Consider the following 26,797-nt stretch of genomic DNA (forward strand, 5'->3'; position numbering starts at 1 on the left):
AGCTTTTAGCCCTTTAACGACGAGACACATTTTAGGAACTGAAAATCAACAATAAAACTTAAACTGAGAAACATAATCATTGATAAGTCTTACATCTAACCTTGGAAAGTCCCTTAGAGTCTGATTCGGTGTATTTTGTGCTTCTATGGACGATAGGTACCAAAATAGCCCAAAAATTTAAGTAATTTTTCTGACAATACCAATGATTAATATTTTTCGCTTTCATGAAAAATATTACGTATAAGTATTGTAGTTTTTATTGCCAAAATGGTTTTTATTAAAAAAAATTAGAAGTATAAAAAATAAATAAAATCAATTATGAATTTGAGAATTTTAAAATTCGCTATTTTTGAGCTTAAATATTTATTACATAGCAAATAGATAGAGACTTGCAAAAAATATCCTACATTCTTTCAATTTTTTACTATACAATTATGTACAGACATAAGAAAAAATATAATTTTAGGTAGTCAGGACAAATTATTTTCTTTATGGGACACTGGTGTTCCAATCGTTCTTAAAGGGTTAATAACTGCTTAATATTCTCTGCTTAGAATTAGTTTTATTTTTTGTGATCAAATATTCATAAGAATTCACAATAATTAGGCAACAACGGGAAAATATCAAGTTTGTTTAGTTTTAATTCATTTTAGAATTGTAGTTTTTTAACCTTTAAATACTGATACTTAATTATTGCATATGCTCGTATGAGTGAAGACATTTGTTATGTATTACATATACGGGATGTGGTCTATGTACCGTCCACAAAGAGACCGGACTAAGCGCATTTTTATGGCGTAGGATGAAAAACTGCTTAGATACAGGTCGATATTCGCCAGGAGTCCTTGTGAAAACGCCTTTGTCATTTCGAAAAAATATTATTTTGACAAAGAATTACTCAAAATGAACTGAAGGAATCTTCACGAAATTTGGAATGGGGTTAGTGTACGGCTTAAGTTTTTAATCCATAAATATTACCCCCTTCCCCCACTCCTCTTTCTAATAGTCCCCAAACAAAATGAAGACTTTTTTCATTATAATTTCTTTTTAAGAGAGGTGAAAAACTAAAACTCACCTTAGATTCAAGGTTTATGGAAGGCTGTTCAGTCATATAAAATGTCATACGATTAAAAAATAAATAAATAAACCGCAGTTTAAAAAAAAATACAAAATATATATCGGTTCTTCTGAAATCGTTGCGTTGCATACAATGAGGCCTACATCTCTCCCTATAATGCATTAAAAATCCAAGCATTGTATACTAACTTTTTCTAAAGATATGCATTTTTTTATTCAGCGAAACGAGGTCGACCAAAGCACCTCTTGCGGTGGTTGTTCCAACTTCTTTATAGCGATACTGCACAGTTTTAAAATGATTGAGGAGAAATAGAAATATAGAGATTTGGAAAATGTTTCTCATATCTATATATTTTTGCCAAAACTTCTAACTTTAGAAAAGGTTATAAGAACTCCCAAACATATTATAACATAATTAAAATCTGATTAACCTTTTAAGGACGATTGGAACATAGGCGTCCCATAAAGAAAATAATTTTTCCTGACTACCTAAAGTTATTTTTTTTCTTCTGTTTCTACGTAATTCTACGTAATTGAAAGGTAGAAAGTTGAAGGAATCTAGGATTTTTTTTAAAAGTCTCCAGCCATTTGTTATATAGTAAATTTTTAAGCTCAAAAATGACAATTTTTTTAATTCTCATAATGAAAATTGATTTTAAATATTTTTTACACTTTCAATTTTTTTTAAGCAAGATTGTTTTAGAAAAGAAACTACAATACTCAAAAATAATATTTTTCATTAGAGTGAAAGTTATCTGTCATTGGTATCATCAGAAAAATTAATTAAATTTTTGGGCTACTTTTGTTCCTATTGTTCATAGAGGTAAAAGATACACCGAATCAAACTATGTTGGATTTACCAAAATCAAATGTAAGACGTTTCATTGATTTTGTTTATCGTTTAAATTTTAATTGTTGATTTTTGGTCTGTAAAAGTATGTCGTCGTTAAAGGGTTAATAATTTTGAAATTTAACACTTTTCTTAGTATTTTGATGAGTACGGGTGCTCCTTGCGGTAGACTTGTAAACTTATTCATCCCCTTATGGTTTTTCTAGACCTTTCGATAGATATAGAGTAAGAATTAAAGTTTTGACTTTAAGCCTCATGTTTCAATGTCCTCCCTCGCATGTTATGCAATGTGAAGACACATGCTTTTATGTTTATTTCGAGACCATACAGTTGTATCATATATTATATATTATATATTTCAATTTATGTTTTGGGTTAAAAAAAAGCAGTATAAATCTGAAGATTTTATATGTAAGAGATCATTTTTATTAGAGAAAATATTTTTTTATGCTTTAGAACTTTGGTCCCTGAACAAAAGTTATTACCTATACCCAGGGAAGTGACATTAGCTCTGAAAAATGCGACCGGATTTAGTATAATTTTTCCCCGTTTTCGTACACATTTCACGAGATATCTCCAAAACTACGTAGGTTGCCAATTTAGGGTTTTCGGTTGCCTCTTCGTTATTAAATTGGCTTTTATTTTGTATTAGTATTTTTTGCTATTTCGTTCTACAATAACAGAAAACAGCTCATAATCTCAAAAGTTTTTTCGGCTCGCTAGAAACATATGGGAAACATAGGAAATGTCATGCCCCTGCCTATACCAATGCCTATTCAATGATATATCTCATTGGCGGATGCACAAAAGACCACTTTTGTCAATTCCCCTTTAAAGAATTTAGGAAAAGAATTTAAAAAAGAATATGCTGAAGTGGGAAATCTTTAATTTTAACATTATATTTTTAACTTAAACTTTAAGCTGTATTTTTCTGATAATTGAGTGGTATATATCCGTTTTACCATATTTAAAGATAAATTAATTTTGTATATTTTCACAATAAAGCTCTAAAGAAATTTAAGCTTTAAAGTTCCAGAACTTTACCGTAAGAGAATAATAATACTTTAATAAAATTATTAAAAATTTCATCTCAGAACTGATGAGAAAAGTATTTAAAGTTCAACTTATCAAACTTTCCATAAAAATTTGAGGAAATAATATTTCCCATTTTTCCTTAAGTAGGGGAGACCGGGGAGGTTTGGGACAGGGGTAATGTGGGACAAGGCGATTTTTTCAATTAATTTTTGAAATAAATGGGATTTAACCATTACTGTATCGTAGGCAATATTAAGATTTATCTTGACTAAAAGAATGGATATCCTCAGTTTTATTGTTTTAATTCTATGAACATTTTTTTAAAAATTGATAAAAATTGTATATTTTGACGTCCCAGTTTTTCTCTTTGTATTTTATATCAGCGATATATAATCAAAACTTTTTTATCTCATTAGGTAGCAGTGTAATCTGGGAACATATTTTTATAAAAGTTTCAGAGATTATACGCTCTTGTTTTTTACATAAAGGTTTTAAATACCAAAACTACACGTGGGGATGTTTGGGACACCTGAAAGGGGATGCATGGGACGTTGATTTTCGACAAGATTGTAGGTGATATGCAATTGTTTATTGTCAAAATGAAGAGTAATGTCCAGTTTCTACTGGAAATCTCCCTCTTGTGCAAAGTTTACCAGTGGAGCAGATTTCTCTAACTACAGGGACAATTAAACCATCATTGTCTTGGGAATCAATAATTCCTTCTCAGAGGATATTCGATCTTTGCCCAATCTAGTTAAAAACTATTTTTTTTCGAAAATTTCTCGAACAAGTTCTCCAGAAAAAGCAAGGCGAGAGACAATTCAGAGAAATAATGAGAAAACAGGCACAATGCAGTTGTCGTAAAATCAAACAGGAATCCATCAATGAGCTCAAAACTAAGAGTTGCAAGAAAATCTACTCACCTGATGAATTTGATAATCATGATTGCAATATTTAGAATAAAAAAAAAGAAAAGAAAGGTAGATCGAAAATAAGAAAAAAATACTTTAAATAATTGATTGACAATAAATTACTCTACTGTACAAATAAAATTGATATAAATTTCTATAAGTGTAAATAAAAGATGAAACATTTTTATTTCTATCAGAAATAGTATTGATCTGGTATTTAAAAATTATTAACGTGTTCCAGTAATACAAATTATGCGAGAAAAAACGCGTCCCAAACATCCCTTTTTGCGTCCCATACCGCCCCACATCGGGGAGGTTTGGGACAAAACGTCAAGTTAAATGTTTTATCTTCTCCAAGAAAACTCAGTTGTTTTCCAAGTTCTATCGAGTACTTTTTATAAAGTCAATACCCATAAGTATCCTATAGACCGCATAAAATTGTAATACACTATCGTGGTATTTTGGAATAGTGTCTCAAAGCCAAAACATGAAAAAGTGTCCCAAACCTCCCCGGTCTCCCCTAGTTGTTTTAAACTAATTATAGAGTAGAAGATGCTAAATAATGACTTGGTCGTATCGTTTTAAATGACTAAAAAAATTGACTGAAAAAACTTCAATTAAAAATGGATCTTCAGTTTAACTTACTGAAATTTCTTTCTGAATTCTAGGAATTATACTTTAAATTTCTGAACATATCTGGCAAAGTTAAGCTGAAGATATACTTTAGAAGTAGGCCATCAAAGCCCCTCCTCTCTGCAAAAGCCCAAAAGAAAAATTAAAATTTAAGATTAAACAGATTAAACGACTGTTCACTGAAACTTTTTGGTTGAATTAATATTTTTTGATATTCATCTCCTTGTCTTCTTTGGAGAATTTTCATTCTCTTGCTCAGTGAGATTGGGGCTTTTTAGTCTCAAGTTTGCAATCATGATACGAGAAATGGGCTCTGAGGTTTAGGAATTGCCTCATATTCTTTTTCCACGGTAAAAGTTAAATCCTTCATAACACATATAAGTATTAACATAGGGGCTTCTAACACGGCTATTGTCAAAAAGTTTTCCAACGAGGAAATCTGCAAAAGTCTAAACCACTTTGGGGGAAAATGGTGCATTTGTGTAAACCGTGTAATTGAATTTTCTACATCTTAAATAGAAATAGGGCTCTTTAAGGCAACTCGGTGTAGAGACATCCGTAGAGCTATATTGGGGCATCGAATAATGAGGATGTTTTTGCAAGGTGATAATTTGGTTCAAATTGAATTTTCGACCTGCGAGCGACAGAAAAATAGAATTTTAGGGAGAATGTTTGTTGAGGAAAACAGCAAAATAGAATTTACATAATTAATAGGAAATTTGGTTTTTTCTTCTCCTTTCAAATAGGGATGAATCTGCAAATATGCTTCATGAATGAAACAGCGTCAGACAATGAGAGTTTGAGTTCAGACAGTGAGACATGTCCCAAATTATCAGCCCTGTCTCATGGGAGTCATTCTAAGGTGAATGTCGCGAAAAAGAAGTCTCCACCAAAGATTGTAAGGCCCAAAATTTCACGTCCACTGAGTCTTCCATTGGCGAATGTCGAGGCGGACGATGAAGATGCGAATTTCTTCACACGACAAGCTCAATTGCAGATTGAGGCTAGAATGGCCCTGGCTCAAGCCAAGGATATGGCACATATGCAAATGGAGGTATGGAAATTCAATGGAGGGAAAACTTGTGCTTGTTCCTACCATTAAACTAACGACACTCTTATGTACCCTTGCAGATCGAGAGACAGCGATTGAGACAATCACCCATCACGGAGATGATTCGAAATTCACTAGATAAAGTTGGGGTGCATTTCCCACCGGAGAAGAGGCGCCTCTCGAGATTCTTCCTCACGGATCTCAATATCGCTCAACTGCAGGTGATTGTCAATGAGATGCACAATCAAATTGAACTACTCAATGAGACCCTCGTGAAATATCTCATGGAGAGGGATGAGCTCCATATGGGACAGGATTCAATGCTGGTGGATATTGAGGATTTGACGCGATACTTGTGAGTAAAACATCTTCCTCTAGAGACTGACTTGGCACTTTCAGCACAAAAAATGCACAAGTCACAGGTGTTAAATTGGGTCATGAATTCAATAAATTTCTTTTCGAATACTTTAAGTTTGATGACGTGGATAAAATTTATTGAATTTTCATTATCCTCTTACACAGTCCAGATCGTTCAGATGCAGTGATGTTAAAATACTTCAGATACGTTTTTTATACAGATGCTTAATTGACATGGCTTATGTCGAGCAATGAAATATTTAATTCCAGGAATTAAAATAATTGAAATAAATTAGAGCAACAGTTAGTCCATTTAACCGATTTAACCCTTTACGAACGATTGGAACTCGTGTGACCCTAAAAGAATGCTATGACCTGGTTAGAGGAAGTGGGGCACCTTTGAAAGTTTGGCACCTTTGAAACTGGAACTTCTGTTCTCAATCTGTTTGTGTAGCTAAATTATATCACGTTAATGCTCAATTTTATTTAAAGCTAGGAGAAAAATGTCTATTTGAAAGGTACCCCACTTTCAAAGGCGCCCTCTTCACCCTATGCTTTGTTCTAAGAAAACAGAAAAAGTGATATATTCTGACTCTCAATTTTTTGACCCTCTCGTTTTTAAAAGGTTGATAGAGGGTCTAGGCCTTCTTGCAAATGGGATTTCTAAATGTGCGTTGTTACTTTTTTAAAATAGAGATATAAAAAAAATTGAAAATGTTTATTAGTCCCATGCTCCGTAGACTCAATTTCAGTTAAGTTCACAAGATACAATTTGAAAAATTATCTGCTGAGCAAAAAGGTTTCAAACCTGGGACACTTGTATCATAAAGCGAAAAATTTATCACTTGATCCAACTTGACCCATTGAGTGCCCTCTTAGTACACAGAAAATAATATTTCGTAAAACTGTTCGTAAATATTTGTGAATTTCTACTGAGGACTTACACATATTACCATAAAAAAATCGTAAAAGTTTATGCTTTTTCACTTATACATTGATCATAATATAATCACTTAACTAGCAGTTTTTGTTCTTTTACAAATATTTGTTGGTACTTTTTTGTTTGCCTAGTAAAACTTTACGAACAAATGACAAATTTTTAAGAAGATTTGTCTGTGTATTTATGAACATTTACGAAAAATTTTTTATCAAATTACAAAAAAAATGCTCCTCAAGTGATCATGTTATAAAGAGTGTTTGTGAAAATGTACAAACTTTTACGAATAATTTCACAAAATATCTTATTCGTGTAAGGAAATTAAAATAAATAAGTAACGTATAACAATAATAACGAATAAGTAGAATTTAAGAACTTTTTCTCTGGACAGTCCGATGGACAGTCCGAACGGAGAATGTGCTATTTTAATTTTTTTAAGAATCGAGTTAACAAATTATATATTCCGGAAAATTATATGAAAAAAATCTCACTTAAAATAGACAATTAGCTGAATTTAAATTTTTCGGATAACGTTAAAAATATATTGTCATATCATATACACCTCTCCGCTTCTTCTATGTAATTTGAACACCATAACCGCATCTCCAGCTTGTAAAATAATTTGTTTTAAAGTGAGATTAGAAAAGCTTTACAAACTGAAACGTAAATAATCCCGAGGCAGATTCTGTGGACTTGTGCGAATCGTCACGCAAAAACTATTTTGAGAATAATCCCGAAAAATTTCGAATGAACTACTTCTCTGTCTGATAATGTAAAATCTAACTAAATTTGGATTCTTAGTTAAATTTATAAATTAGGATTGAAGTTAAAATAAAGTCACGATGCATTTTTCCATATAACCAAAAATTAGAATAATTCAATCAGAAAAAAATATTTTGTAAAAATGTTCGTAAATGTTTGTGAATTCCTATGGGGGAGTTACAAAATTCTCGTGAATCGTATAACCCACAAACAAGTTCATAAAAGTTTGTACTTTTTTCACAAACAATGTTCGTAGCATCATCACTTGATGAGCATTTTTTGTACTTTTACAAACATTTGTTCGTAAATGTTCGTAAACACACAAAAAAATTATCGTAAAATTTTGTCATTTGTTCGTAAATGTTCGTAAAATGTTCGATAGGAAAGCAAACATTTACGAACAAATGACAAAATTTTACGAACATTTTTTGTGTGTTTACGAACATTTACGAACAAATGTTTGTAAAAGTACAAAAAATGTTCGTCAAATGATCATGTTACGAACAATGTTTGTGAAAAAGTACAAACTTTTACGAACATGTTTGTGGGTTATACGTTTCACGAGCATTTCGTAACTCCCCCATAGGAATTCACAAATATTTACGAACATTTTTACAAAATATTTTTTCTGTGTGTTATTTATTTAAATCGTGATATTAAGTAAAAAAAAAGGAAGCATAGATTGACAATTTAACCATATGCACTTATCATTAACTGCACAGAAAAAAAGTATTTCGTAATACTGTTCGTAAATATTTGTGAATTACTACTGGGAATTCATGAAAGGCTCGTAAATCGTATAACCCACTAAAACGTTTTGTAAAAGTTAATACTTTTTTTCACAAACATTGTTCGTAACATTATCACTTGACGACCATTTTCTGTTCTTTTTACAAACATTTGTTCGTAAATATTCGTAAACACACAAACAATTGTTTGTAGAAATTTGTCATTTGTTCGTAAAGTTTTGCTAAATAAACGAAGATCTATAAACAAATGTTTGTAAAAGAGCATAAACTTCTCGTCAAGAGATCATGTTATAAACAATAATGTTTATTACAACAATAAAAAACATAACAAAACTTTATGAACTTTTTAATGTATTATATGATTTATGAGTATTTAAAATACTCATAAATCTCGGTGACCCAGGAAGAATGTCCTAATTCAGAACTATTTCCAGACGCTTTAACTTTGACAAAAAAGATTAAACACTATGAGTTCAATTTTTTTCTAAAGAAAAATGCATAGATTTGCTCATTGACTCTACTAGAAAGCTACTGATGAATGAAAATTCTTTAAATATAATTTGAAAACTTCTTAAATACAAGAAAAATACCCGAATGCAAAGCGCTGCTATTGGAAAAAAAATAATCCAAATGGAAACAAGGAAAGTTTTCTAATTGGAGACAAACAAAGTGAAAGTATAAACCGCGACGAAAAGCTTACAAAGCCTTGTTGAGTTGCTCTTGAGTGCAAGATTTGTTCTTATTCCTGGTCTTTCTCTTTTCTCATCTGAAGCAATAAGAAAATCTCTCCAAAAATATCATAACTCTGGGTATGAATTCTGAGATTCATGAGTTTTTCACGTGAGAAAGAAAGTTAAGTAAGAGTTTTTCATGTAAATTGTCATGTAAAACTCTTATAGCACCTAAGGAAGCACGGTATACTTTTAAGGAAAGCTTCACAAAACGCTTACTAAAGGTGATCTCAGAGCCGTGAATTTCTCATATGAGTACCTCACGAATCTTAGAATTCATACCCTGGTGTTTCCTATTAAAGTCCTTGCAGACACTTCAGAAAAACACTTTTTGTGCACAAAATTGGTAATTATTTCATTTGAAAACTTCACGTACCGTTAACAATAAAGATTAACACTTAATTTAACTAAATTTAGCCAGAAATATGAAATATATGTTGAAAGAAAAACGAATAAACATTCACCTTATTGTGTTTTTCATTGGAAAACATCGAAAAATTGGATGGTGAAAAGTACACTTTCAATTTTTCTGAGAAATTAACAAATTAAAATTTGTGAATATGAATGGGTTTTCGCTTTATTTGGAGCAAAATTAACTAAATAATAAAACTGTGGTAAAGAAAACATATAAATAATAATTTATTACTGTATTTATCATGGGTAAAAGTGACGTTTCCATTTGGAGTAGCGAAAAATGTCCATTTGAAGCATGTTTTGAATTAGCTTAATAATTTACCCTATAAACCCAAAACATTTTCTTTATTTTAAGTAATTTTATCTACAAAGTAGTGAAAAAATATTTTTTATTTTCGGGTCAATGGTAATTCAATGGTTCCAAAACGATTAAATATGTCTAAGAAGACTTAACGCTTTAAGAACGATTTGGTCACCGGTCAACCAAAAATTAAATTTTTCCTGTTGCTAAATTTATTTTTTGGTGTAAAAAGGCAGAAACAAAGATTTGTTCCGATCCCAATTTTTACCCTTTCATCCTTACAGGGATAAACGTCTGGACTGTTTGCCGTGTTGTTATAGACAAAATTATTCCTTTTAAGAACTCTTCAAGGTTTGGGGTTAAAAAGGAAAATTAGAAAGCGTATTTATAAACTGATTAAAAAATTCTTATTCTCTTCAGTTTCTTCCGGTGTTCGTCAGAGGATTGTCTTCTTCTCAAACTGAAAAGACTAAATTTTACTCCAAAGTTTTCAACCCTCGGTATGGGTCTTCCTCCGAGGGTTGAAAGCTTTGGAGTAAAATTTAGTCTTTTTGGTTTGAGAAGAAGAGAATCCTCTGACGAACACCGGAAGAAACTGAAGAGAATATACAACTACGTCTGATACAGTATTCGAAAAGAAAAATCCTAACTAATCTGGAGGCCTTTTTCGACATGAATGGGTTTAATTCGCAGCAGTAAATGGGCGGGAAGACTGATCTTTTCTTGATTTTCACAACTTATTCTCTATGATTAGAGAATTATTAATAGTTTTAAAGAGAATAAATAAAATGTTTCACAAAAATAATTTATTCCTGTATTGAAGTACACTGAGAGAAATCCGAAAAAGTTAAAATAACATTCCGGAAATGTTTATTTTACCCTGAAGTATTGTTCCGAAATCGGTGTAAATATTATGCTTTTTAGGTGTATTAGGGGTTAAAGTTACCCTTTTTCATGTTGATTTTACCCTTAAAAAGGTGTAAAATTAACATTAAAAAATGTTGATATATTTTTACACCTAAAAAGTGTTAAAATTACTAGGAAAAAAGTTAATCGCACCCTCTTTTTTTCCTCAGTGTATAATATTGGGTAACGTCGTAATTTAACAGAGTAATTTAATATCACTGCTCTGCACAACCTGTATTGAGGCGAAAGTTGAGCAGATGTCCTTTGATGGAGAATTTGCTGAAAGTTCCAAACTATTGCAGGAATGCCAATATTTACCGAATGAGAATTTATCAGGGTTTCTTTTATCTTTTTTTTTTCAGTGGCGCCAAAGAAACATACAGTCTCGATCCACGTCCTCAGACGAAGAAAATCCTCAAGAGCTCTCAGAGTCTATCTCACTAAATTCTGATTTTTCTGTGAATGCGATTGAACGGAGAAACACCAAAACAACAATAACAATTTGTGTTATCACACTAGTCAAACAAGTGTAATATTAGATAAAATTACTCTATTAACTCTCTCTCTCTCAAACTTTCCACACTGATGATATTTATGAGAAAGGATTTCCGTAAAGATGAAATGAAAAACTATTTCCCCCAATGATATGGAATGAATCAAGCTTTTTGCTTCAGATACGTAAGAATTTTTCCCTCAAGTTACAAAAAAAAAGTCAGATAAACAAGTAATAATACTGTACATAATGGAATATTTAATCTCTTTCATATTAAAATGAAGAATAAAAAAAAACAAGATACATATATCAAAAAGTATTTATTGCAAAAACCCCTTCACTGATGAGAGTTGTAGTGTACAGTGGAGGGACTTTTAGTATTTGTGTAGCAATCAGTGTACTACTTAATTAGTTTTTTCTCAATCTTGAACAACAAAAGAAAGAAGGAACAAGTGGAAATGAACCTTATCAAGATGCATCACAGCATGTATATTTTTCTACCCCTTAGTGATGTTAGTTTTGTTGAGAGTCATTTATTTTTTAGGCGGGTTTTAGATAGAACAGTCGGTGGATGGGATTGGGTAGATTAGGATGATTGCAAAAGAATTGGTGCCATTTTGTAAATTTTTAGAACTTTGCGCTAAATATTTCAGCATCTTTTCATTTGACACTCTGCATTTTTAGCCTGACAAAATATTCCAAACAAAAAAAGACTTCTCAAAAATCGGTTGAAAAATTGAAAAAAATACAACATTTGCCTTAAATTCTTATGCTTTTTGTATGCGAAGTTTTGTCGATAAACCCATTTTAGCTTTTTCAGTGAGAACTATTGGAAAAAAAAGATCCAGTGAAAACTGATATTTTTCGAAAAGGGGAAAGTAAAGTTAAAAAAACAAATAATTCCTCTATTGTAATTTAAAAAATGAGGTAATAAGTGAAGGAGAATATCACTGACAAAACCTTTTTTCCTGAAGAGAAATTGAGAATTTAGTGTGGAGTATTCTTAATCACAATCATGTTGAATAAAAAATTCAGTGAAAGAAGAAATAAAGAAAAATTGAAAATAAAAAATATGCTTATGAAATTCTTAAAGTTACTGACCTTTGTTCAATAAAATAATTAAGTTTCTTTTATTGATTTTATTTGGTGCAACATTCAATATCGTGACATACATACAGACATTCAATTTTAAATATAAGTTAATAATTTTGTCAAATATAGTTTTTTAAAGTCCTTTAATTGTTTTTTTTTTTTTTGTAATATGTTTCAAAATATCAATACATTGTAGCTCACTAGTTTTTTTTAATTGTTCCAAAATGCTAAGATAATTTAATAATGTAGTAATTTGATTTTTTTGAATATTTTGTTCTGATCGATTAAATTTTCATCTATCTTGCATTGACTCTAGAGGAGAAATAAGATTTTTATCACATTTAGAGGATGAATTCAGAGCAAAAGTCCATAACATACGAGAGAATTTCGAGTGAATTCTTCAAGAAAGAAAAAACTTAATTTATTTTGCCCGTTCAACGTCAGTCACATCTTTTTTTTAATATTTTGATCCATATCTCGGAGACTTAGGCCATCTGTTCGTACTTGGTTTTGTTGATATTGGCAGCAAGAATGCAGGATAGAACTGTTCCCAGAAGTGGAAAGAGTGTTACACCTGCAGCTGCACCTGCAATCACTTTCATATTGGTTGTGAGGAAGTCAACGACCTTCTGGAAGCATCCCTGAGTCCAGATAAGAGTTTCATCTTGGGTATCGCATCGACTATTGACTTCTCGACAGCAAGATCGTGGGACGGGTCTGGTCGGATTGAGATTGTACCAGTCTTCATAGCTGTGAATTCCACAGCATTGCATACGGGCCTGAATCGTGTCGAAATCCCCAGTCTTTTCCTCTGTTCCCGGCAATCCGTAGCGTGTCATGCTCTGATTGAGACCACGGTCGAATCCATCGGCTAGGTTGTCTTTGTAGGCGTAGATTGAGCTGGCCAGGGAGAGTTCGATGACAAACACAACGGCCAGGAAAGCTCCATAGAGATAGAGAAGACTAGGCTGGCCCTTTACGGTGCAGCAACAAGCAAGGGATGAAATAAGAAGGATCAGGGCTCCAGTTCCAACAAGAACATACGGCCCCGTGTTGGAGAAGTTAGCATTCAATTCCAAGTATCTATGCAATTCCACCTGCATCCATATTCCTGCGCAAAGAATCGCCAGTCCGGAAGCCTAAAATACAAAATAAAGTTAAGAATATTCACAGAGTCCCTGAACCTCATGAGCGACCGAGAACTTACCCAAAATGCCAAGTTGAATATCATAAGAAGGGATTTCATGCATGCCATCGTGGCCACTGTTTGAAAATGCTTGCTCATCTTTTTTTTCCCACCACTCACTAATGCACTATCCACAAATCAGTCGTCAATTCCTGTTCAGAGTTACAAGTTGCTGGAGCCCAAAGAAGGACAGTTGGGTCTCCCCAGAAGGACTCGCCCAGTTGGTCCGTCACGGAAGTGTGAAGACAGGAAAAGGAGCAACAAGCCTCAGTTTTCTGCGCACACTGGAATGGATCGATAACTCGAGAGGAGGGTAATTTCGTCCTTTTACGCTCTCAATTTAACAATGAAATGAAAGAAAGACCTTCCACTGGAAGAGTTTCAACGGAATTTCATGATGAATAATTCAAAAAATGTTTCATTCGCGTTTCACTCACGTTTCGTGATTGGTGAAATGCACAGGGTGCCTATTGAGACTGAATTTTTCTTTATAATCCTTCATTGAGAAAAAAACTGACGTGCGATTAACTTTTTTCCTCATAAATTTAACACTTTTTAGGTGTAAAAGTATATCAACATTTTTTAATGTTAATTTTACACCATTTTAAGGGTAAAATTAACAGGAAAAAGTGTAACTTTAACCCCTAATACACCTAAAAAGCATAATATCTACACCGATTCCGGATCAATACTGCAGGGTAACATAAACATTTTCGGAATGTTATTTTAACTTTTCCGGATTTCTCTCAAGAGTTATCTATAATTTATTGGATATAGTCGATATAGCTTTTATAAGGTTTTCATAATTAAATTAATCGTAGATCAATGCGATAATATATTTTATCGGTTTTCATAGATGTTTAAATCTAACATAGAGTCTATTATAAAATTAAAAAAAAAAACTATAATAAACTTCTATCCTAGATGAGGGTTGTTGCTAGGTGAATATATTCTTACACACGTTCATTGACAGAGCTCAGGAATTAGGTATCATGGCTTTTAAGAAGCCACATTATATGATTATGAAAGAAATAAAAAGTGAAACCGAAATATTATGAGCTTCGAAAAAATGAAGATGAGATAATTCCAAGGGGGAGATATTAGAGGGTAAATGTGTACACCACTTCTAGACACTTCCGCAATTTGTATGGAAGAGCCCTTTACACTTCCAGTATTTCAGAAAACTCCCGAAAATGGTGCAATACTTCCAGCACTTCTTGCACTTTCATGCACTTCTCATACTTAGGAATCAATAACTTATTTAGTAATTATGAAAAATCTAATTAAGAAAACGATATTTTATTATTATCTGTGTTTTACGATCAACAGAATTTCTTTCTATGGATTTTCTAAGACATTAGTGGAACTACTTTTGGAAAAGAGAGTCTCTAAAAAAAAATGTATTGTTGTTTCTAACTTTTTGAAACTGTCTTGGAGAGTTTTTCTGGTTTTAGACAGCTTTCAAGGGGTCCATATTTTTGCATACCGCAAATTATTTTATTGAGATTGAAGCAAATGATAGTCTGAAGAGTCAATACCTGAAAAATATTTTAGGTTTTGGAGAATTTTCCATTGGTCTATTGTTCGACGCATGATTTAGTGTTGTTATCTAGCAGGATTATGCTCTTTCTTTCGTCCAAAATTGGACGTTTTTCATTAAATAAACCCATTGAATCTAATTAATGAATCACAGTGCTTATTTGATGGCATGGGAATGGGAGTAGCCCAAATAATTTCCCTGGAATTCCATAAAATTTGCATCAACACTGCCTATTTTTTCCAAGACCTTTTCCGCTGTTGTTGTATTAGATCATTTCTCAACATTTGTCACAAATCGATCCAGAAAAATTCTTTATCGCAACATATCTATCAGGAGGGCAATCGCTATCACTGCGTAGTACATATCTTGTACTTTAGATTTTATTCTTTCTTGTGCGCTGAGTTAGATTTACTTCTTGGAAGAAGCTGTTGGTTTAATGAACAGTCTTATTCTAGCATTGGGCTCTAATATTACTAATTTGCCTATCGTTCATCAATCTGAAATCACACACCTGTCTTTCGACGCTCCAGCTAAACGTTCTAACCTTGATATTGCAACGTTTAACCGATCCATCAGATTGGCGTAAGGTTTTTCGCAGTTGGGTATCAACAAATCCAGCCCTTAAACAACTCTTTTTCGTTATTTTAAGTTCAGACCAGCATATACCGCAACCACCAAAATCAAAAAATTGGATTTCTCAATTTTTATATCATCAATATGAGCAAGAATTTAGTATCTAATCTCATCAAAACCGACAACCCAGTCAATTCTTTTCTCAATATTGGCTTATAATGGCCTGGCCACAGATCAGGGTGTACTTCGAACCTGTCCTAGAGGCCGATAATGTCAAGACAAGCTCTTTCATGCTTCCCTACATCTCCGTACAATCTCCGAAGGTTCAAGCCCGTTGTCCAGCGTGATTTCATTATCATAACCGAACTTGTAAAATGTCAACAAACTTTTTTTTCAAATTATACTGCCGCTCGAATTAAAAATCTGTGCTAAAAGTAGGGTATAGTCTGCAAAATTCGGAATTAGACAGAGAAGACTTTATTTTCGGATACTTCCACTTCCAAAGACTTCCAAGCACTTAATTTTCAGCTGTACACCACTTCCGACTCTAATATCTCCCCCTTGGGTAATTCGAAATTCGAACTTCAGCCACTACGCGAATTAATGAAACGTGTAGTAAAAACTTATTTTATTTGGCTTTCGAAATCGATCTTCGGAACTCTTGTAGAAAATCCATTCATGAACGCTCGAATTTCCCAGTGAATTTAAACAGAGAATGAAGTTTCATATATTGTGGCCCATTAAGGCTCTAACTGAAACTTTTTTCGTAAACATCATGTAGAGTTTGTTCAAACACAAGACTTACTTGACTTACTTACCTGGCTGTATAGCAAATTACTGATTCTTTCCGTACAGAAGTAGATCTTGAGAAATTCGAAAATCTATGTGAAGATCCAAAAAAGAGACTTTCTTACTTCTTGATAATTTTGCAAGGTAGCTGGTGTACATCCTGTTCGAATTTCGAAGTTCTCAAATGTCAAAATGTGTCGGTCTTCACATTGTTGTGAGGAAAAAAACAGAACAACGAGACTTACTGTTCTTATCCCATTATTTAATCACTCCATAATCACTGAGTAACTCTTTTGCCAGCTTTTTAGTGCGATATTTGATAAATTTCCCCCACCTTGTTCGAAAATTTAGCATGAAAATTCGAAATTGAATTTAAATTCTTCGAACTTCAACGACTTTTTGTGCAAATAGAGTTCCATTTACCTTTCATCCAAGACACTATTGGAGAATCAAAGTCTACTTCTGTTTGGGCTCATTATGGTTTAGATTTCGTGTAGAGATAACAATTTCGATGATATGGTTATATTCAGCGCATCCATGAAGAGAGACTCCGCGGATAAGCTATGCAAGAAACCTCCACCATAATTCCTTAGGTTTTTTATCAGTTAAAATCCGAAAAAATATTCTGGAAACTTTGGAATTATTCTTTTCCTGTTTCTCATTGACCGACTCCAAAATTAGCCCAACATTTTCCATATAAAGATAACACGTCTTTTATTTACCATTTTCATTTCCTCAATACTGCCTTATATCTCGCTGCAACAATCTTTCTTTCTTGTCTAAAATATGGATAAACACAGAAAAGCTTGTACATTAAATGTGGTAGTTTTGAAAAAAAAATCTCCTAGCCAAAGAGCTTAGAATTTGCGGCAGTTATTGGAGATTGTTACAGAGGAACTACTGGAATTTTTGCTGAGCTTTCCGTATTTTGGTGAAGTAGCATCTGAACTGATATGCTGGGCTGAACCCGTAAGTGTTGTTTTAGTTGTGGCAGCAGTTGCCTCACGGGTTGTCTTTGCAGCCATTCCCAGTCGCCTCTTGATGGCTTGCAGAACATTCCGCTTGAATACGAAGATGAAAAAGACACATACTCCCTGAAGAACATTGAATGCATCCGACACGTACCACATCTCAATTGGTTCACGGAAAATTGTGGCTAGAAGTTCCATAAACCAAGAAACGCCCATTACGATGAAAAGTTTCACATTCATGGCAAGACGAGCTTTGTCTGCGAAGAAACGCTTTTTCTTCTCTGTATCACTTTTCTGCATTCGATGGATCTCACTCTTGACCTTGTTGCAGTGGATTGCCGTAAGGACAAATAGAACAACATTGGCCACTATTTGAATGCCCACCGGTAGCAGGAAGAACAATCTGTGCCCCAGACCGTTTGATTCTTGAAAAGTAAAGAATTGTTTATTTTTGGAAGTTGCTCAGGAAATATTTGCTAAAAATTTAGTAGATACTTACGAGAGAACCAGCAGGACCGGATGCCCATGCTTGGACGATATTCCTCTGGGAACCATTCAAAAGTGTCTACGGCGTAGGTAAAAAGGGTTAGAATAAGAGGAATTCCCCAAGCATATAAGGAGTAACAGGTGAATCTCCAGGCATCTCGGGTTTTCCTCATTCCACGGGAATTCCTCACAGTTCTATATGAAATTAATATTAGGATTAATAGTTTGTTAAACTCTTAACTTAAAATTTTTAATTTAAAGCTTCTTTTGCTCAGTCTAAAGAACCATAAAATATTAACACTACTTCTAAGAAAAAGAATGTTTAGAAAATTTAATTAAATATTTGTTCCTAAAATTAAATGTTTAATAATCTGAGATAATAGCTGACGTTCGCATTTTACGAGGTCTTATAATTTTTATTGCAAAAGAGTTTTAAAAAATTTTAATTCTTCGATATCATTCAAATGAAGGAAAACTTAAAAAAAATGTTTGTAAGTCCATTTGAACTTAATTATTTTAAAATTTTCTACGTTTTATCTCAAAGACTTAACACTAAACCTACCAAGACCCGTTCACATTGACCGGTTTAAAATTAAGACATATTTAAACAGGACAATGCCATTATCAAACTTTATAAATTTCTTAAAATATGCATATAATATAGTTTTTAACGTTTAAATTTTAATTTTCTGCTCTTTTCCAAGACAAATTTGTTGAGTGTTCTACCCTACCAAGGTTTGTCATTTGACCGAAAAACGACCAAAAACGGTCGGTGAGTTTAGTGTTAAGGACATAAATACATTGGAATTAAAGATTATCATCAAAAAATACGAATGAACCCTTAATAACAATAATAATTTATTAATTAATGTTCAAGTAGAGGAATTCTGTAATTTTCGTGGCATTGTCACGCGTAAGTTCGAAACCTAACAATGCCATTCGAGCTTTTTTTATCATATCATATGAGTTCGAAAATGCCGAAAATGCAATTCATTGAATTTTTAATGAAAACCCTTTACTTGATGATTTTATGAAAATACAGTACGTCTTGGTTGATTTGTTTAACTAAATTTATTGTCATTTGAATTGCCAGAAATCTCAAATATGTGACTTCTGACAATACCACGTGAGCTGAAATGGCAATATCACGGCTACAGAATCGCATTTTCGAAAAAGTTCTCCTAAGAATCAAACCCAATTTGTCATATGGTATTTCCAGAACGTTACAGAATTCCCCTCCAGTATCGGAATTCTGTAATTTTTGTGAAATTGTCACGCGTGAGTTCAAAACCTGACAATGCCATTCGAGCTTTTTTGTCATATCATATGAGTTCGAAAATGCAATTCATTGATTTTAATGAAATCCCCTTACTTGATTATTTTATGGAAATACAGTACGTCTTGGTTGATTTGTTTAACTAAATTTATTGTCATTTGAATTGCCAGAAATCTCAAATATGTGACTTCTGACAATACCACGTGAGCTGAAATGGCAATATCACGGCTACAGAATCGCATTTTCGAAAAAGTTCTCCTAAGAATCAAACCCAATTTGTCATATGGTATTTCCAGAACGTTACAGAATTCCCCTCCAGTATCGGAATTCTGTAATTTTTGTGAAATTGTCACGCGTGAGTTCAAAACCTGACAATGCCATTCGAGCTTTTTTGTCATATCATATGAGTTCGAAAATGCAATTCATTGATTTTAATGAAATCCCCTTACTTGATTATTTTATGGAAATACAGTACGTCTTGGTTGATTTGTTTAACTAAATTTATTGTCATTTGAATTGCCAGAAATCTCAAATATGTGACTTCTGACAATACCACGTGAGCTGAAATGGCAATATCACGGCTACAGAATCGCATTTTCGAAAAAGTTCTCCTAAGAATCAAACCCAATTTGTCATATGGTATTTCCAGAACGTTACAGAATTCCCCTCCAGTATCGGAATTCTGTAATTTTTGTGAAATTGTCACGCGTGAGTTCAAAACCTGACAATGCCATTCGAGCTTTTTTGTCATATCATATGAGTTCGAAAATGCAATTCATTGATTTTAATGAAATCCCCTTACTTGATGATTTTATGAAAATACAGTACGTCTTGGTTGATTTGTTTAACTAAATTTATTGTCATTTGAATTGCCAGAAATCTCAAATATGTGACTTCTGACAATACCACGTGAGCTGAAATGGCAATATCACGGCTACAGAATCGCATTTTCGAAAAAGTTCTCCTAAGAATCAAACCCAATTTGTCATATGGTATTTCCAGAACGTTACAGAATTCCCCTCCAGTATCGGAATTCTGTAATTTTTGTGAAATTGTCACGCGTGAGTTCAAAACCTGACAATGCCATTCGAGCTTTTTTGTCATATCATATGAGTTCGAAAATGCAATTCATTGATTTTAATGAAATCCCCTTACTTGATTATTTTATGGAAATACAGTACGTCTTGGTTGATTTGTTTAACTAAATTTATTGTCATTTGAATTGCCAGAAATCTCAAATATGTGACTTCTGACAATACCACGTGAGCTGAAATGGCAATATCACGGCTACAGAATCGCATTTTCGAAAAAGTTCTCCTAAGAATCAAACCCAATTTGTCATATGGTATTTCCAGAACGTTACAGAATTCCCCTCCAGTATCGGAATTCTGTAATTTTTGTGAAATTGTCACGCGTGAGTTCAAAACCTGACAATGCCATTCGAGCTTTTTTGTCATATCATATGAGTTCGAAAATGCAATTCATTGATTTTAATGAAATCCCCTTACTTGATTATTTTATGGAAATACAGTACGTCTTGGTTGATTTGTTTAACTAAATTTATTGTCATTTGAATTGCCAGAAATCTCAAATATGTGACTTCTGACAATACCACGTGAGCTGAAATGGCAATATCACGGCTACAGAATCGCATTTTCGAAAAAGTTCTCCTAAGAATCAAACCCAATTTGTCATATGGTATTGCCAGAACGTTACAGAATTCCCCTTCAGGTTACATAATATAACAAAAAGGACTTAGGTTGATTTAAGGCAAAAAAATGAGCACTAAAAGAATTATTATGCTAAGTAAAAAATAAACTTGGTTAGTAAAATATTGAATATTGGTCCGTAAAATGTAAAATTTTGATCAGTGATAAACATAAATCTTTACGTAACTGGGTCTAAATTAATTTCAAATTTGTTAATATTTTGCTGACCAAATTTTATCTTTTTACAGCTCATTTGTACAATGTCATTTAAAATTTTAATATTTTTAATCATAAGGAGGTGTCCAAATCATTGTCATATTTAAACCACATCTGTTTAATCTTTTAGAAAATTTACAACCAATTTATCATCTAAGAAAATCTTTCAAAATTATGTGTAGCTTATTTTTGAATTCTATTTGTATTTTTGGAATTTTATCTCACAACATCTTGTCAAATTCTGCAGCTGTTTAGCATTTCAAATGAGATATAGATCCAGAAACTAGCAAGTGATTTATACAAGATATACTCAAAATTGTCACTCACCCAAAAGTCCACCAAATGTCGAAGCCTAAGAACAAGCCACAGGAGAAAAATGGAAAATAATAATGATACTTTAAACAACAGAATTCCGTTTAAACTTACACATAACATTAAGCCAGGAAAATGCGGCCAGGAAACTGAAGTAGATGAACATGGCTGGAAAATTAAATTCAATCAATCATCCTCTAAATTGTTTATTATTTTTTTGGGCAAATATTTGCCTAGCCCCAAATAGTGAGGGTAAAATAGCTCGAGTGTCCATTGATCTCATGCTTTGACACTCACCCACAGTATGGCAGAATTTTGGCTGGAAGTCCGTGCCAAATTGGATGTAGGAGAGTCCTGCGTAAGCAATTAGGAGGCTCAAGACGTGACTCACCAATGTTTTTCCATGGAGATTCATCAGCTGAAATGGGAATTTTTTACTGATAGATTTTCTTTTTATTTCCTCTGAAGAAATCTAATTTCCTTATACCTTGGGCAAACAAGCATAGACAAGAAGTGTGGCGGCCAGGAAGAGGCAGGAAATACTCAATCCAATAGCATACACCATAAAATGTTCTTTGCTGTGTCCAGGTGGTGTTTCAAAACAAAGAAACGTCCTGAGCTGAGAAATGAAGAATAAATTAATTAAAGCTATTAAAGCATAATTAGGAAAGTTATAAAATGTTACAGTATAAAATTGAGCAGAAAATGTTTTCACAAAATTGATAATTTGCTATGTCACTTAGCACGAATAAGAAAACACAATACATTTTAAACATTTGAAAATATCGATCATAAAGCTAATTATTAGCACATGAATTATGCAATTCTTGTATGAACTAGTGAATCACGAATAAGATTTTACTAATATAAATAAGCACAAACAATAACTTTTGCTATAAATTAGTGAGTGAAGTTAGATTGCAATATAATCCTTAATATCATATATTTAGGAAAGGATGAGAATGGAAGAGACGGAAGAGACCTTTGAACGTAGGTCAACATTTATAATACAGTTTTTTTCTTAAATTCGATTATGGGGTTTTAGAAAATTTCATAAAGTTGCAAATTTTAGGTAAGGAAGGGTGAGGCAGGTTCCAACACCTGAAGTGATTTTCAGGGCGTTATCACTATCAGCAAGATAAATTAAGTTCACATAATGTCTCTATTTGAAAATGTGCATCATATTTTGCAATATTAATTTATTATTCCAAAATTTTAAATTTCTATTGGTCATGCATGCGTGAATCTGCCCTACTCTACTCCTTATTAACGTTTGAAATTTTAAACAACGTAAGATATCGCACAAACGGTACTATATAAATGAGTAGTAAATAGTTAAAATTAAGCAGTAATAAAAAATGTAAAACAGTATGATATTATCGTTTGAATTCGGCAAAATCTTTTTGGTCAGAAAAAAATTCAAATTGGTCAGTAAAAAATCAAATTCGGTCAGTAAAAAATAAAATATGGTCAATAAAAATTAAATATGGTCAGTAAAAAACTTTTAAAAAATCGGAAAAAATTAAATTTGGTCAGTAAAAAAATAAAATTTGGTCGGTAAAAAGTCAAATTTGATCAGTAAAAAATCAAATTTGGTGAGTAAAAAATCAAATACGGTCAGTAATAAATAAAATTTGGTCAGTAATAAATAAAATTTGGTCAGTATAAAATAAAAATTTGGTCAGTAAAAAATCAAATTCGGCCGGAGAAAAGTCAAATTTGGTCGGTAAAAAGTCAAATTTGGTCAGTATTTTTTTTTAAATCAGTAAAATTTGAAATTTAATCAGTGGAAACCCAAGCAGCAATTTTTTCTTAAAATGGTCTTGTAGAATTCCCTAAGTGAGGCACTATAGAACTAAAAATCTTTTTATTTACTTATAACGCTCTTGCTTCCATTACTGAGGTTACTATAAGTAAAGTGGCGCACTCTTAAGGATTTTAAGAGCTGCTATAGGAATTTCCATAGAAAATTTTCACTTTAAGTCTTTTAAAAGTGCACTAAAAGACTTGTCTAATACTTGGTTCTATAAGGCAGCTATTTTGCTTCTTGGGAAATTAAATATTATCAGTGAATAATAATTTAGTCAATAAAAAACTAAAAGGAAATCAATAAAAGTTAAAACTTTACGTATCCAGATAAAAAATATTGCACATTTCGTATTGCGTATATTGTAAAATATAGTACATTTCGTGTTTTACCATTTCGTATTTCATATTTCGTATTTCCTAAATTTTGTACAAAAAATAAACAGGTGCTACTGATAACTTTCCAAAGCACAGAAAATTCCCCTTTCTCTCAACAGGTGCTACTGATATCTTTCCAAAACACAGAAAATTTCCCTTTGCCTCAACAGGCGATAGAGATAACTTCTCAAAGCACAGAAAATTTTCCTTTGCAACAAAAGGGGTTACAGATAACTTCCCGAAGCACAGAAAATTTGCTTTTTTACTGACCAGGTTCTTTATTTTTTACTGACCACATTTTATATTTTACCGATCAAATTTCATTTTTTACTGATCAATTTTGATTTTTCACTGACCAAATTTGATTTGTTCTGACCATTTGACTTTACCGACCAAATTTGACTTTTCTCTGGCAGAATTTGATTTTTTACTGACCAAATTTTATTTTATACTGACCAAATTTTATTTTTTTACTGACCAAATTTGATTTTTTACTGACCAAAATATACACTGATAAAATTTGATTTTTTACTGACCAGATTCTTTATTTTTTACTGAACATATTTTATTTCTTACTGACCGTATTTTATTTTTAACTGACCGTATTTGATTTTTTACTGACCAAATTTGACTTTTTACTGACCAAATTTAATTTTTTACCGATTTTTTAAGTTTTTTACTGATCATATTTAATATTTTACTGATCATATTTTATTTTTAACTGACCATGGTTGATTTTTTACTGACCAAATTTTATTTTTTACTGACCAAAAAGTCGCAGCCTACAAATTCTGGCAAAAGAACAAGAAAGGACATAAAAGGCCTTTCATTCTATCTGTAACAATTTTAGATGTTAATAATATAAATTAGACCCATTTTTGTAAAGACTTAAGGTTTTACTGACCAAAATTAGGTATTTTGCAGCTCATTTTTCATTTTTTGCGTATTTTTAATTTTGCCCGAACAAACTAATTTAGAGTTCAGAGAACTCCATTTAAATATAACCCCTAATTCCTACATAAATTACATAAATTATTAAAATAATTTAATTAATTAAAGTTTTATTTTTCTAAATTTCATAAAAATCAGTCTTCAAAATATTCTAGAATTTTTAAACAGAAAAAACAATAAAAACTAAAGGATAAAAATTATTATCATATTATGAACCTGTTAAACTAGTTTGTTCGGAATTTCGCATTGTTCAGTATATTCAATTTCACCCTTAGGATTTATAATTAAAAAAAAAAACAAATTGACTAATTTTATATTCGCGTGAAAGTACTCTATCCTCTTCTATACAAATTTTTCGTCCATGTAAGGCTAAGTATTTAGGCTCTTCCTATAAAAAGCTGCAACTTTGTGATTTAATTCTTAATATGCAACAAATTAGTATTCAACTATTTAGCAAAACACTTCTCAAAAAGTATTTTGGCCACGCCTCCTTTTGTACATATAGCTCCCTAATATAGCAGTTTTTGATAAAAAAAAACAACCAGCTAAGGGGTTCTAAGACATTTTAAAAATAAGTCTTAACAAATTTAATTTTAAAATAATCTAATTTATAAATTCATCACTTAGATACTCCTCTTATAAAATCTAGGGGAAAGTGCCCATGCTTGATACCATTGAAAGCTTCGTAATGACTAAGTTTTTCCTGTTTCTCAATAAACGTGACTCCGCAACATATTTTGAAAACTGGCCACTTTCCCATAGTTTTTAAAATGTGGTTGCGATGAGTCACATAATATTGTGAAACATAGAAAATTTAGTCATTACGAAGCTTCCAGGTATCAAGCATAGACACTTTCCCCTATATTGAAAAACTAATAAAACTAAGTTATTAGAAATGTGTGTAAAAATAAATATAATTTTAAATCATTTGTAAATAGATTTGTGCGTTATTTTCTAGATTCTACAGTTTATAATGTTCCGCACGTTCTGTCTTGATTTTTTTTAACTTCTCAAATTTAAGAGAATAAACTTCACAAAAAAGCATTTATGTAGTAGCATTTTCATTTTTTTCCTTTAGCAAATTTTAATTTTTAAAGTAAATGGAATTATTCAATAACATTTATTTGAGTCTGCAGACTTGCTATAAAATTTAGACTAAAGCCAAAATAAATATTTATTACTAAATAAATCTATCATTGATGAACAAACTTCTCTTTGCATTTTCGAAAAACAAATATTCTTCTATAAACTTCTTTTACCTCTGCTGCAATTTATAACGAATATCAAGCAAAATAGATTGTTACTCTAGATATAGATTGTGTTACCTCTATAAAATCAGGTGCAAATTCAACAAAGTCCATGCAATAGCCACTCTCCGGGATGGGATCCAAATTATCAAGGTGCACATGCCCAGTCTTTGAATTGAAATAGTGATTATCTCGTGGATCACTTGCTGCATCCAAGATGTACTTTTCACACTCCTGCCCATGCCGAATGCCGAATTCTGAATAATGCAAGAAACCTCATTAAATAATTAAGAAGAACATTCTATTTTTAGCTACATTCAGTCTTCACACTGCTGAGTAATAACACACTTGTGGGTGGAATTGAATTTATCATTTGGAGTTATTCCCTCTTTTTCCGCCTTGATTGATTTTTCGCCGAAGAAGAGTCGCAAAAATGTGAGAGTTTTCACATGAAAATGTGAAGGTGATCATGTTTTTTTTTGGTGGAAAATACAACACTATTTTTATCAATTAGTCTGCGTGAGAGGAAAGCATCAATAAATTGATAAGGCTTGTGATTGTGACCCTTTGTCAAATTTTCCGCCTTTTTCGCCAAGGCACAAAAAAATGTGTTCGGCCAAATGTTAGGAAAATTAATAACTTTTTCCACGGAATATATATCAATAAATTCAGCGTTGTTAATCTTAATTGAGTGTTGTGTTAACACAAGCTGACAAATGAAACAGGCAAATAATTTTCTAACTATGCATTGTATTTTACACGAGTAAGGATGTCTTATATTATTGTATATTTATTTATTTAGAAGCAATCTGAAACCTTATATCCACCATTATATTAATTGAATTGTAAAGTTCAATAAAGTAATAAAATTCAATTAGCAGTAATAAAAAGTGTAAATGATATCTATTAATGGAATGAATTGCATCATAAAAAATATTGAAAATTTTTATAATAAGAAGTCTATTCGCATTTCCTCTAAAAGTTATTAGAAAACATCTTTTGAAAGAATTTTTAAATATGTGATCTAATATTATATTAAATAAATGTTTGTAAGCTTT

At 32.0% G+C, this 26,797-nt stretch overlaps 3 protein-coding genes across 4 annotated transcripts in view; 1 reads left to right on the forward strand and 2 right to left on the reverse strand.

The window, feature by feature from the left end:
* Positions 1–12,278, forward strand: part of LOC129805789 (schwannomin-interacting protein 1 homolog) — a 76,190-nt gene extending 63,912 nt beyond the window's left edge. For both annotated transcript variants that reach the window (XM_055853941.1, XM_055853940.1), the window contains exons 8-10: positions 5,253–5,560; positions 5,638–5,912; positions 11,077–12,278. In XM_055853941.1, coding sequence (XP_055709916.1) covers positions 5,253–5,560; positions 5,638–5,912; positions 11,077–11,158 — 665 coding nt within the window. In that variant the 3' untranslated portion in view covers positions 11,159–12,278. The remainder of the gene's footprint in view (positions 1–5,252; positions 5,561–5,637; positions 5,913–11,076) is intronic.
* Positions 12,279–12,331: 53 nt separating this feature from the next.
* Positions 12,332–13,789, reverse strand: LOC129805790 (tetraspanin-7-like). Its single transcript, XM_055853942.1, has 2 exons — positions 13,507–13,789; positions 12,332–13,438 (listed from the first exon to the last, which is right to left on the reverse strand). The coding sequence occupies exons 1-2, from the start codon at positions 13,582–13,584 to the stop codon at positions 12,785–12,787; spliced, it is 732 nt and encodes a 243-aa protein (XP_055709917.1). The 5' UTR covers positions 13,585–13,789; the 3' UTR covers positions 12,332–12,784.
* Positions 13,790–17,075: 3,286 nt separating this feature from the next.
* Positions 17,076–26,797, reverse strand: part of LOC129805791 (G-protein coupled receptor Mth2-like) — a 29,080-nt gene continuing 19,358 nt past the window's right edge. The window contains exons 2-8 of the mRNA XM_055853943.1: positions 25,818–25,996; positions 21,845–21,976; positions 21,655–21,775; positions 21,472–21,525; positions 21,373–21,397; positions 17,858–18,039; positions 17,076–17,783 (exon numbers count right to left, since the gene is read on the reverse strand). Of these exons, the coding sequence (XP_055709918.1) occupies positions 17,245–17,783; positions 17,858–18,039; positions 21,373–21,397; positions 21,472–21,525; positions 21,655–21,775; positions 21,845–21,976; positions 25,818–25,996 (1,232 nt within the window). The 3' untranslated portion in view covers positions 17,076–17,244. The remainder of the gene's footprint in view (positions 17,784–17,857; positions 18,040–21,372; positions 21,398–21,471; positions 21,526–21,654; positions 21,776–21,844; positions 21,977–25,817; positions 25,997–26,797) is intronic.

Source organism: Phlebotomus papatasi, chromosome 3, assembly GCF_024763615.1.
Source record: "Phlebotomus papatasi isolate M1 chromosome 3, Ppap_2.1, whole genome shotgun sequence".
NCBI classification, from domain to species: Eukaryota; Metazoa; Arthropoda; class Insecta; order Diptera; family Psychodidae; genus Phlebotomus; species Phlebotomus papatasi.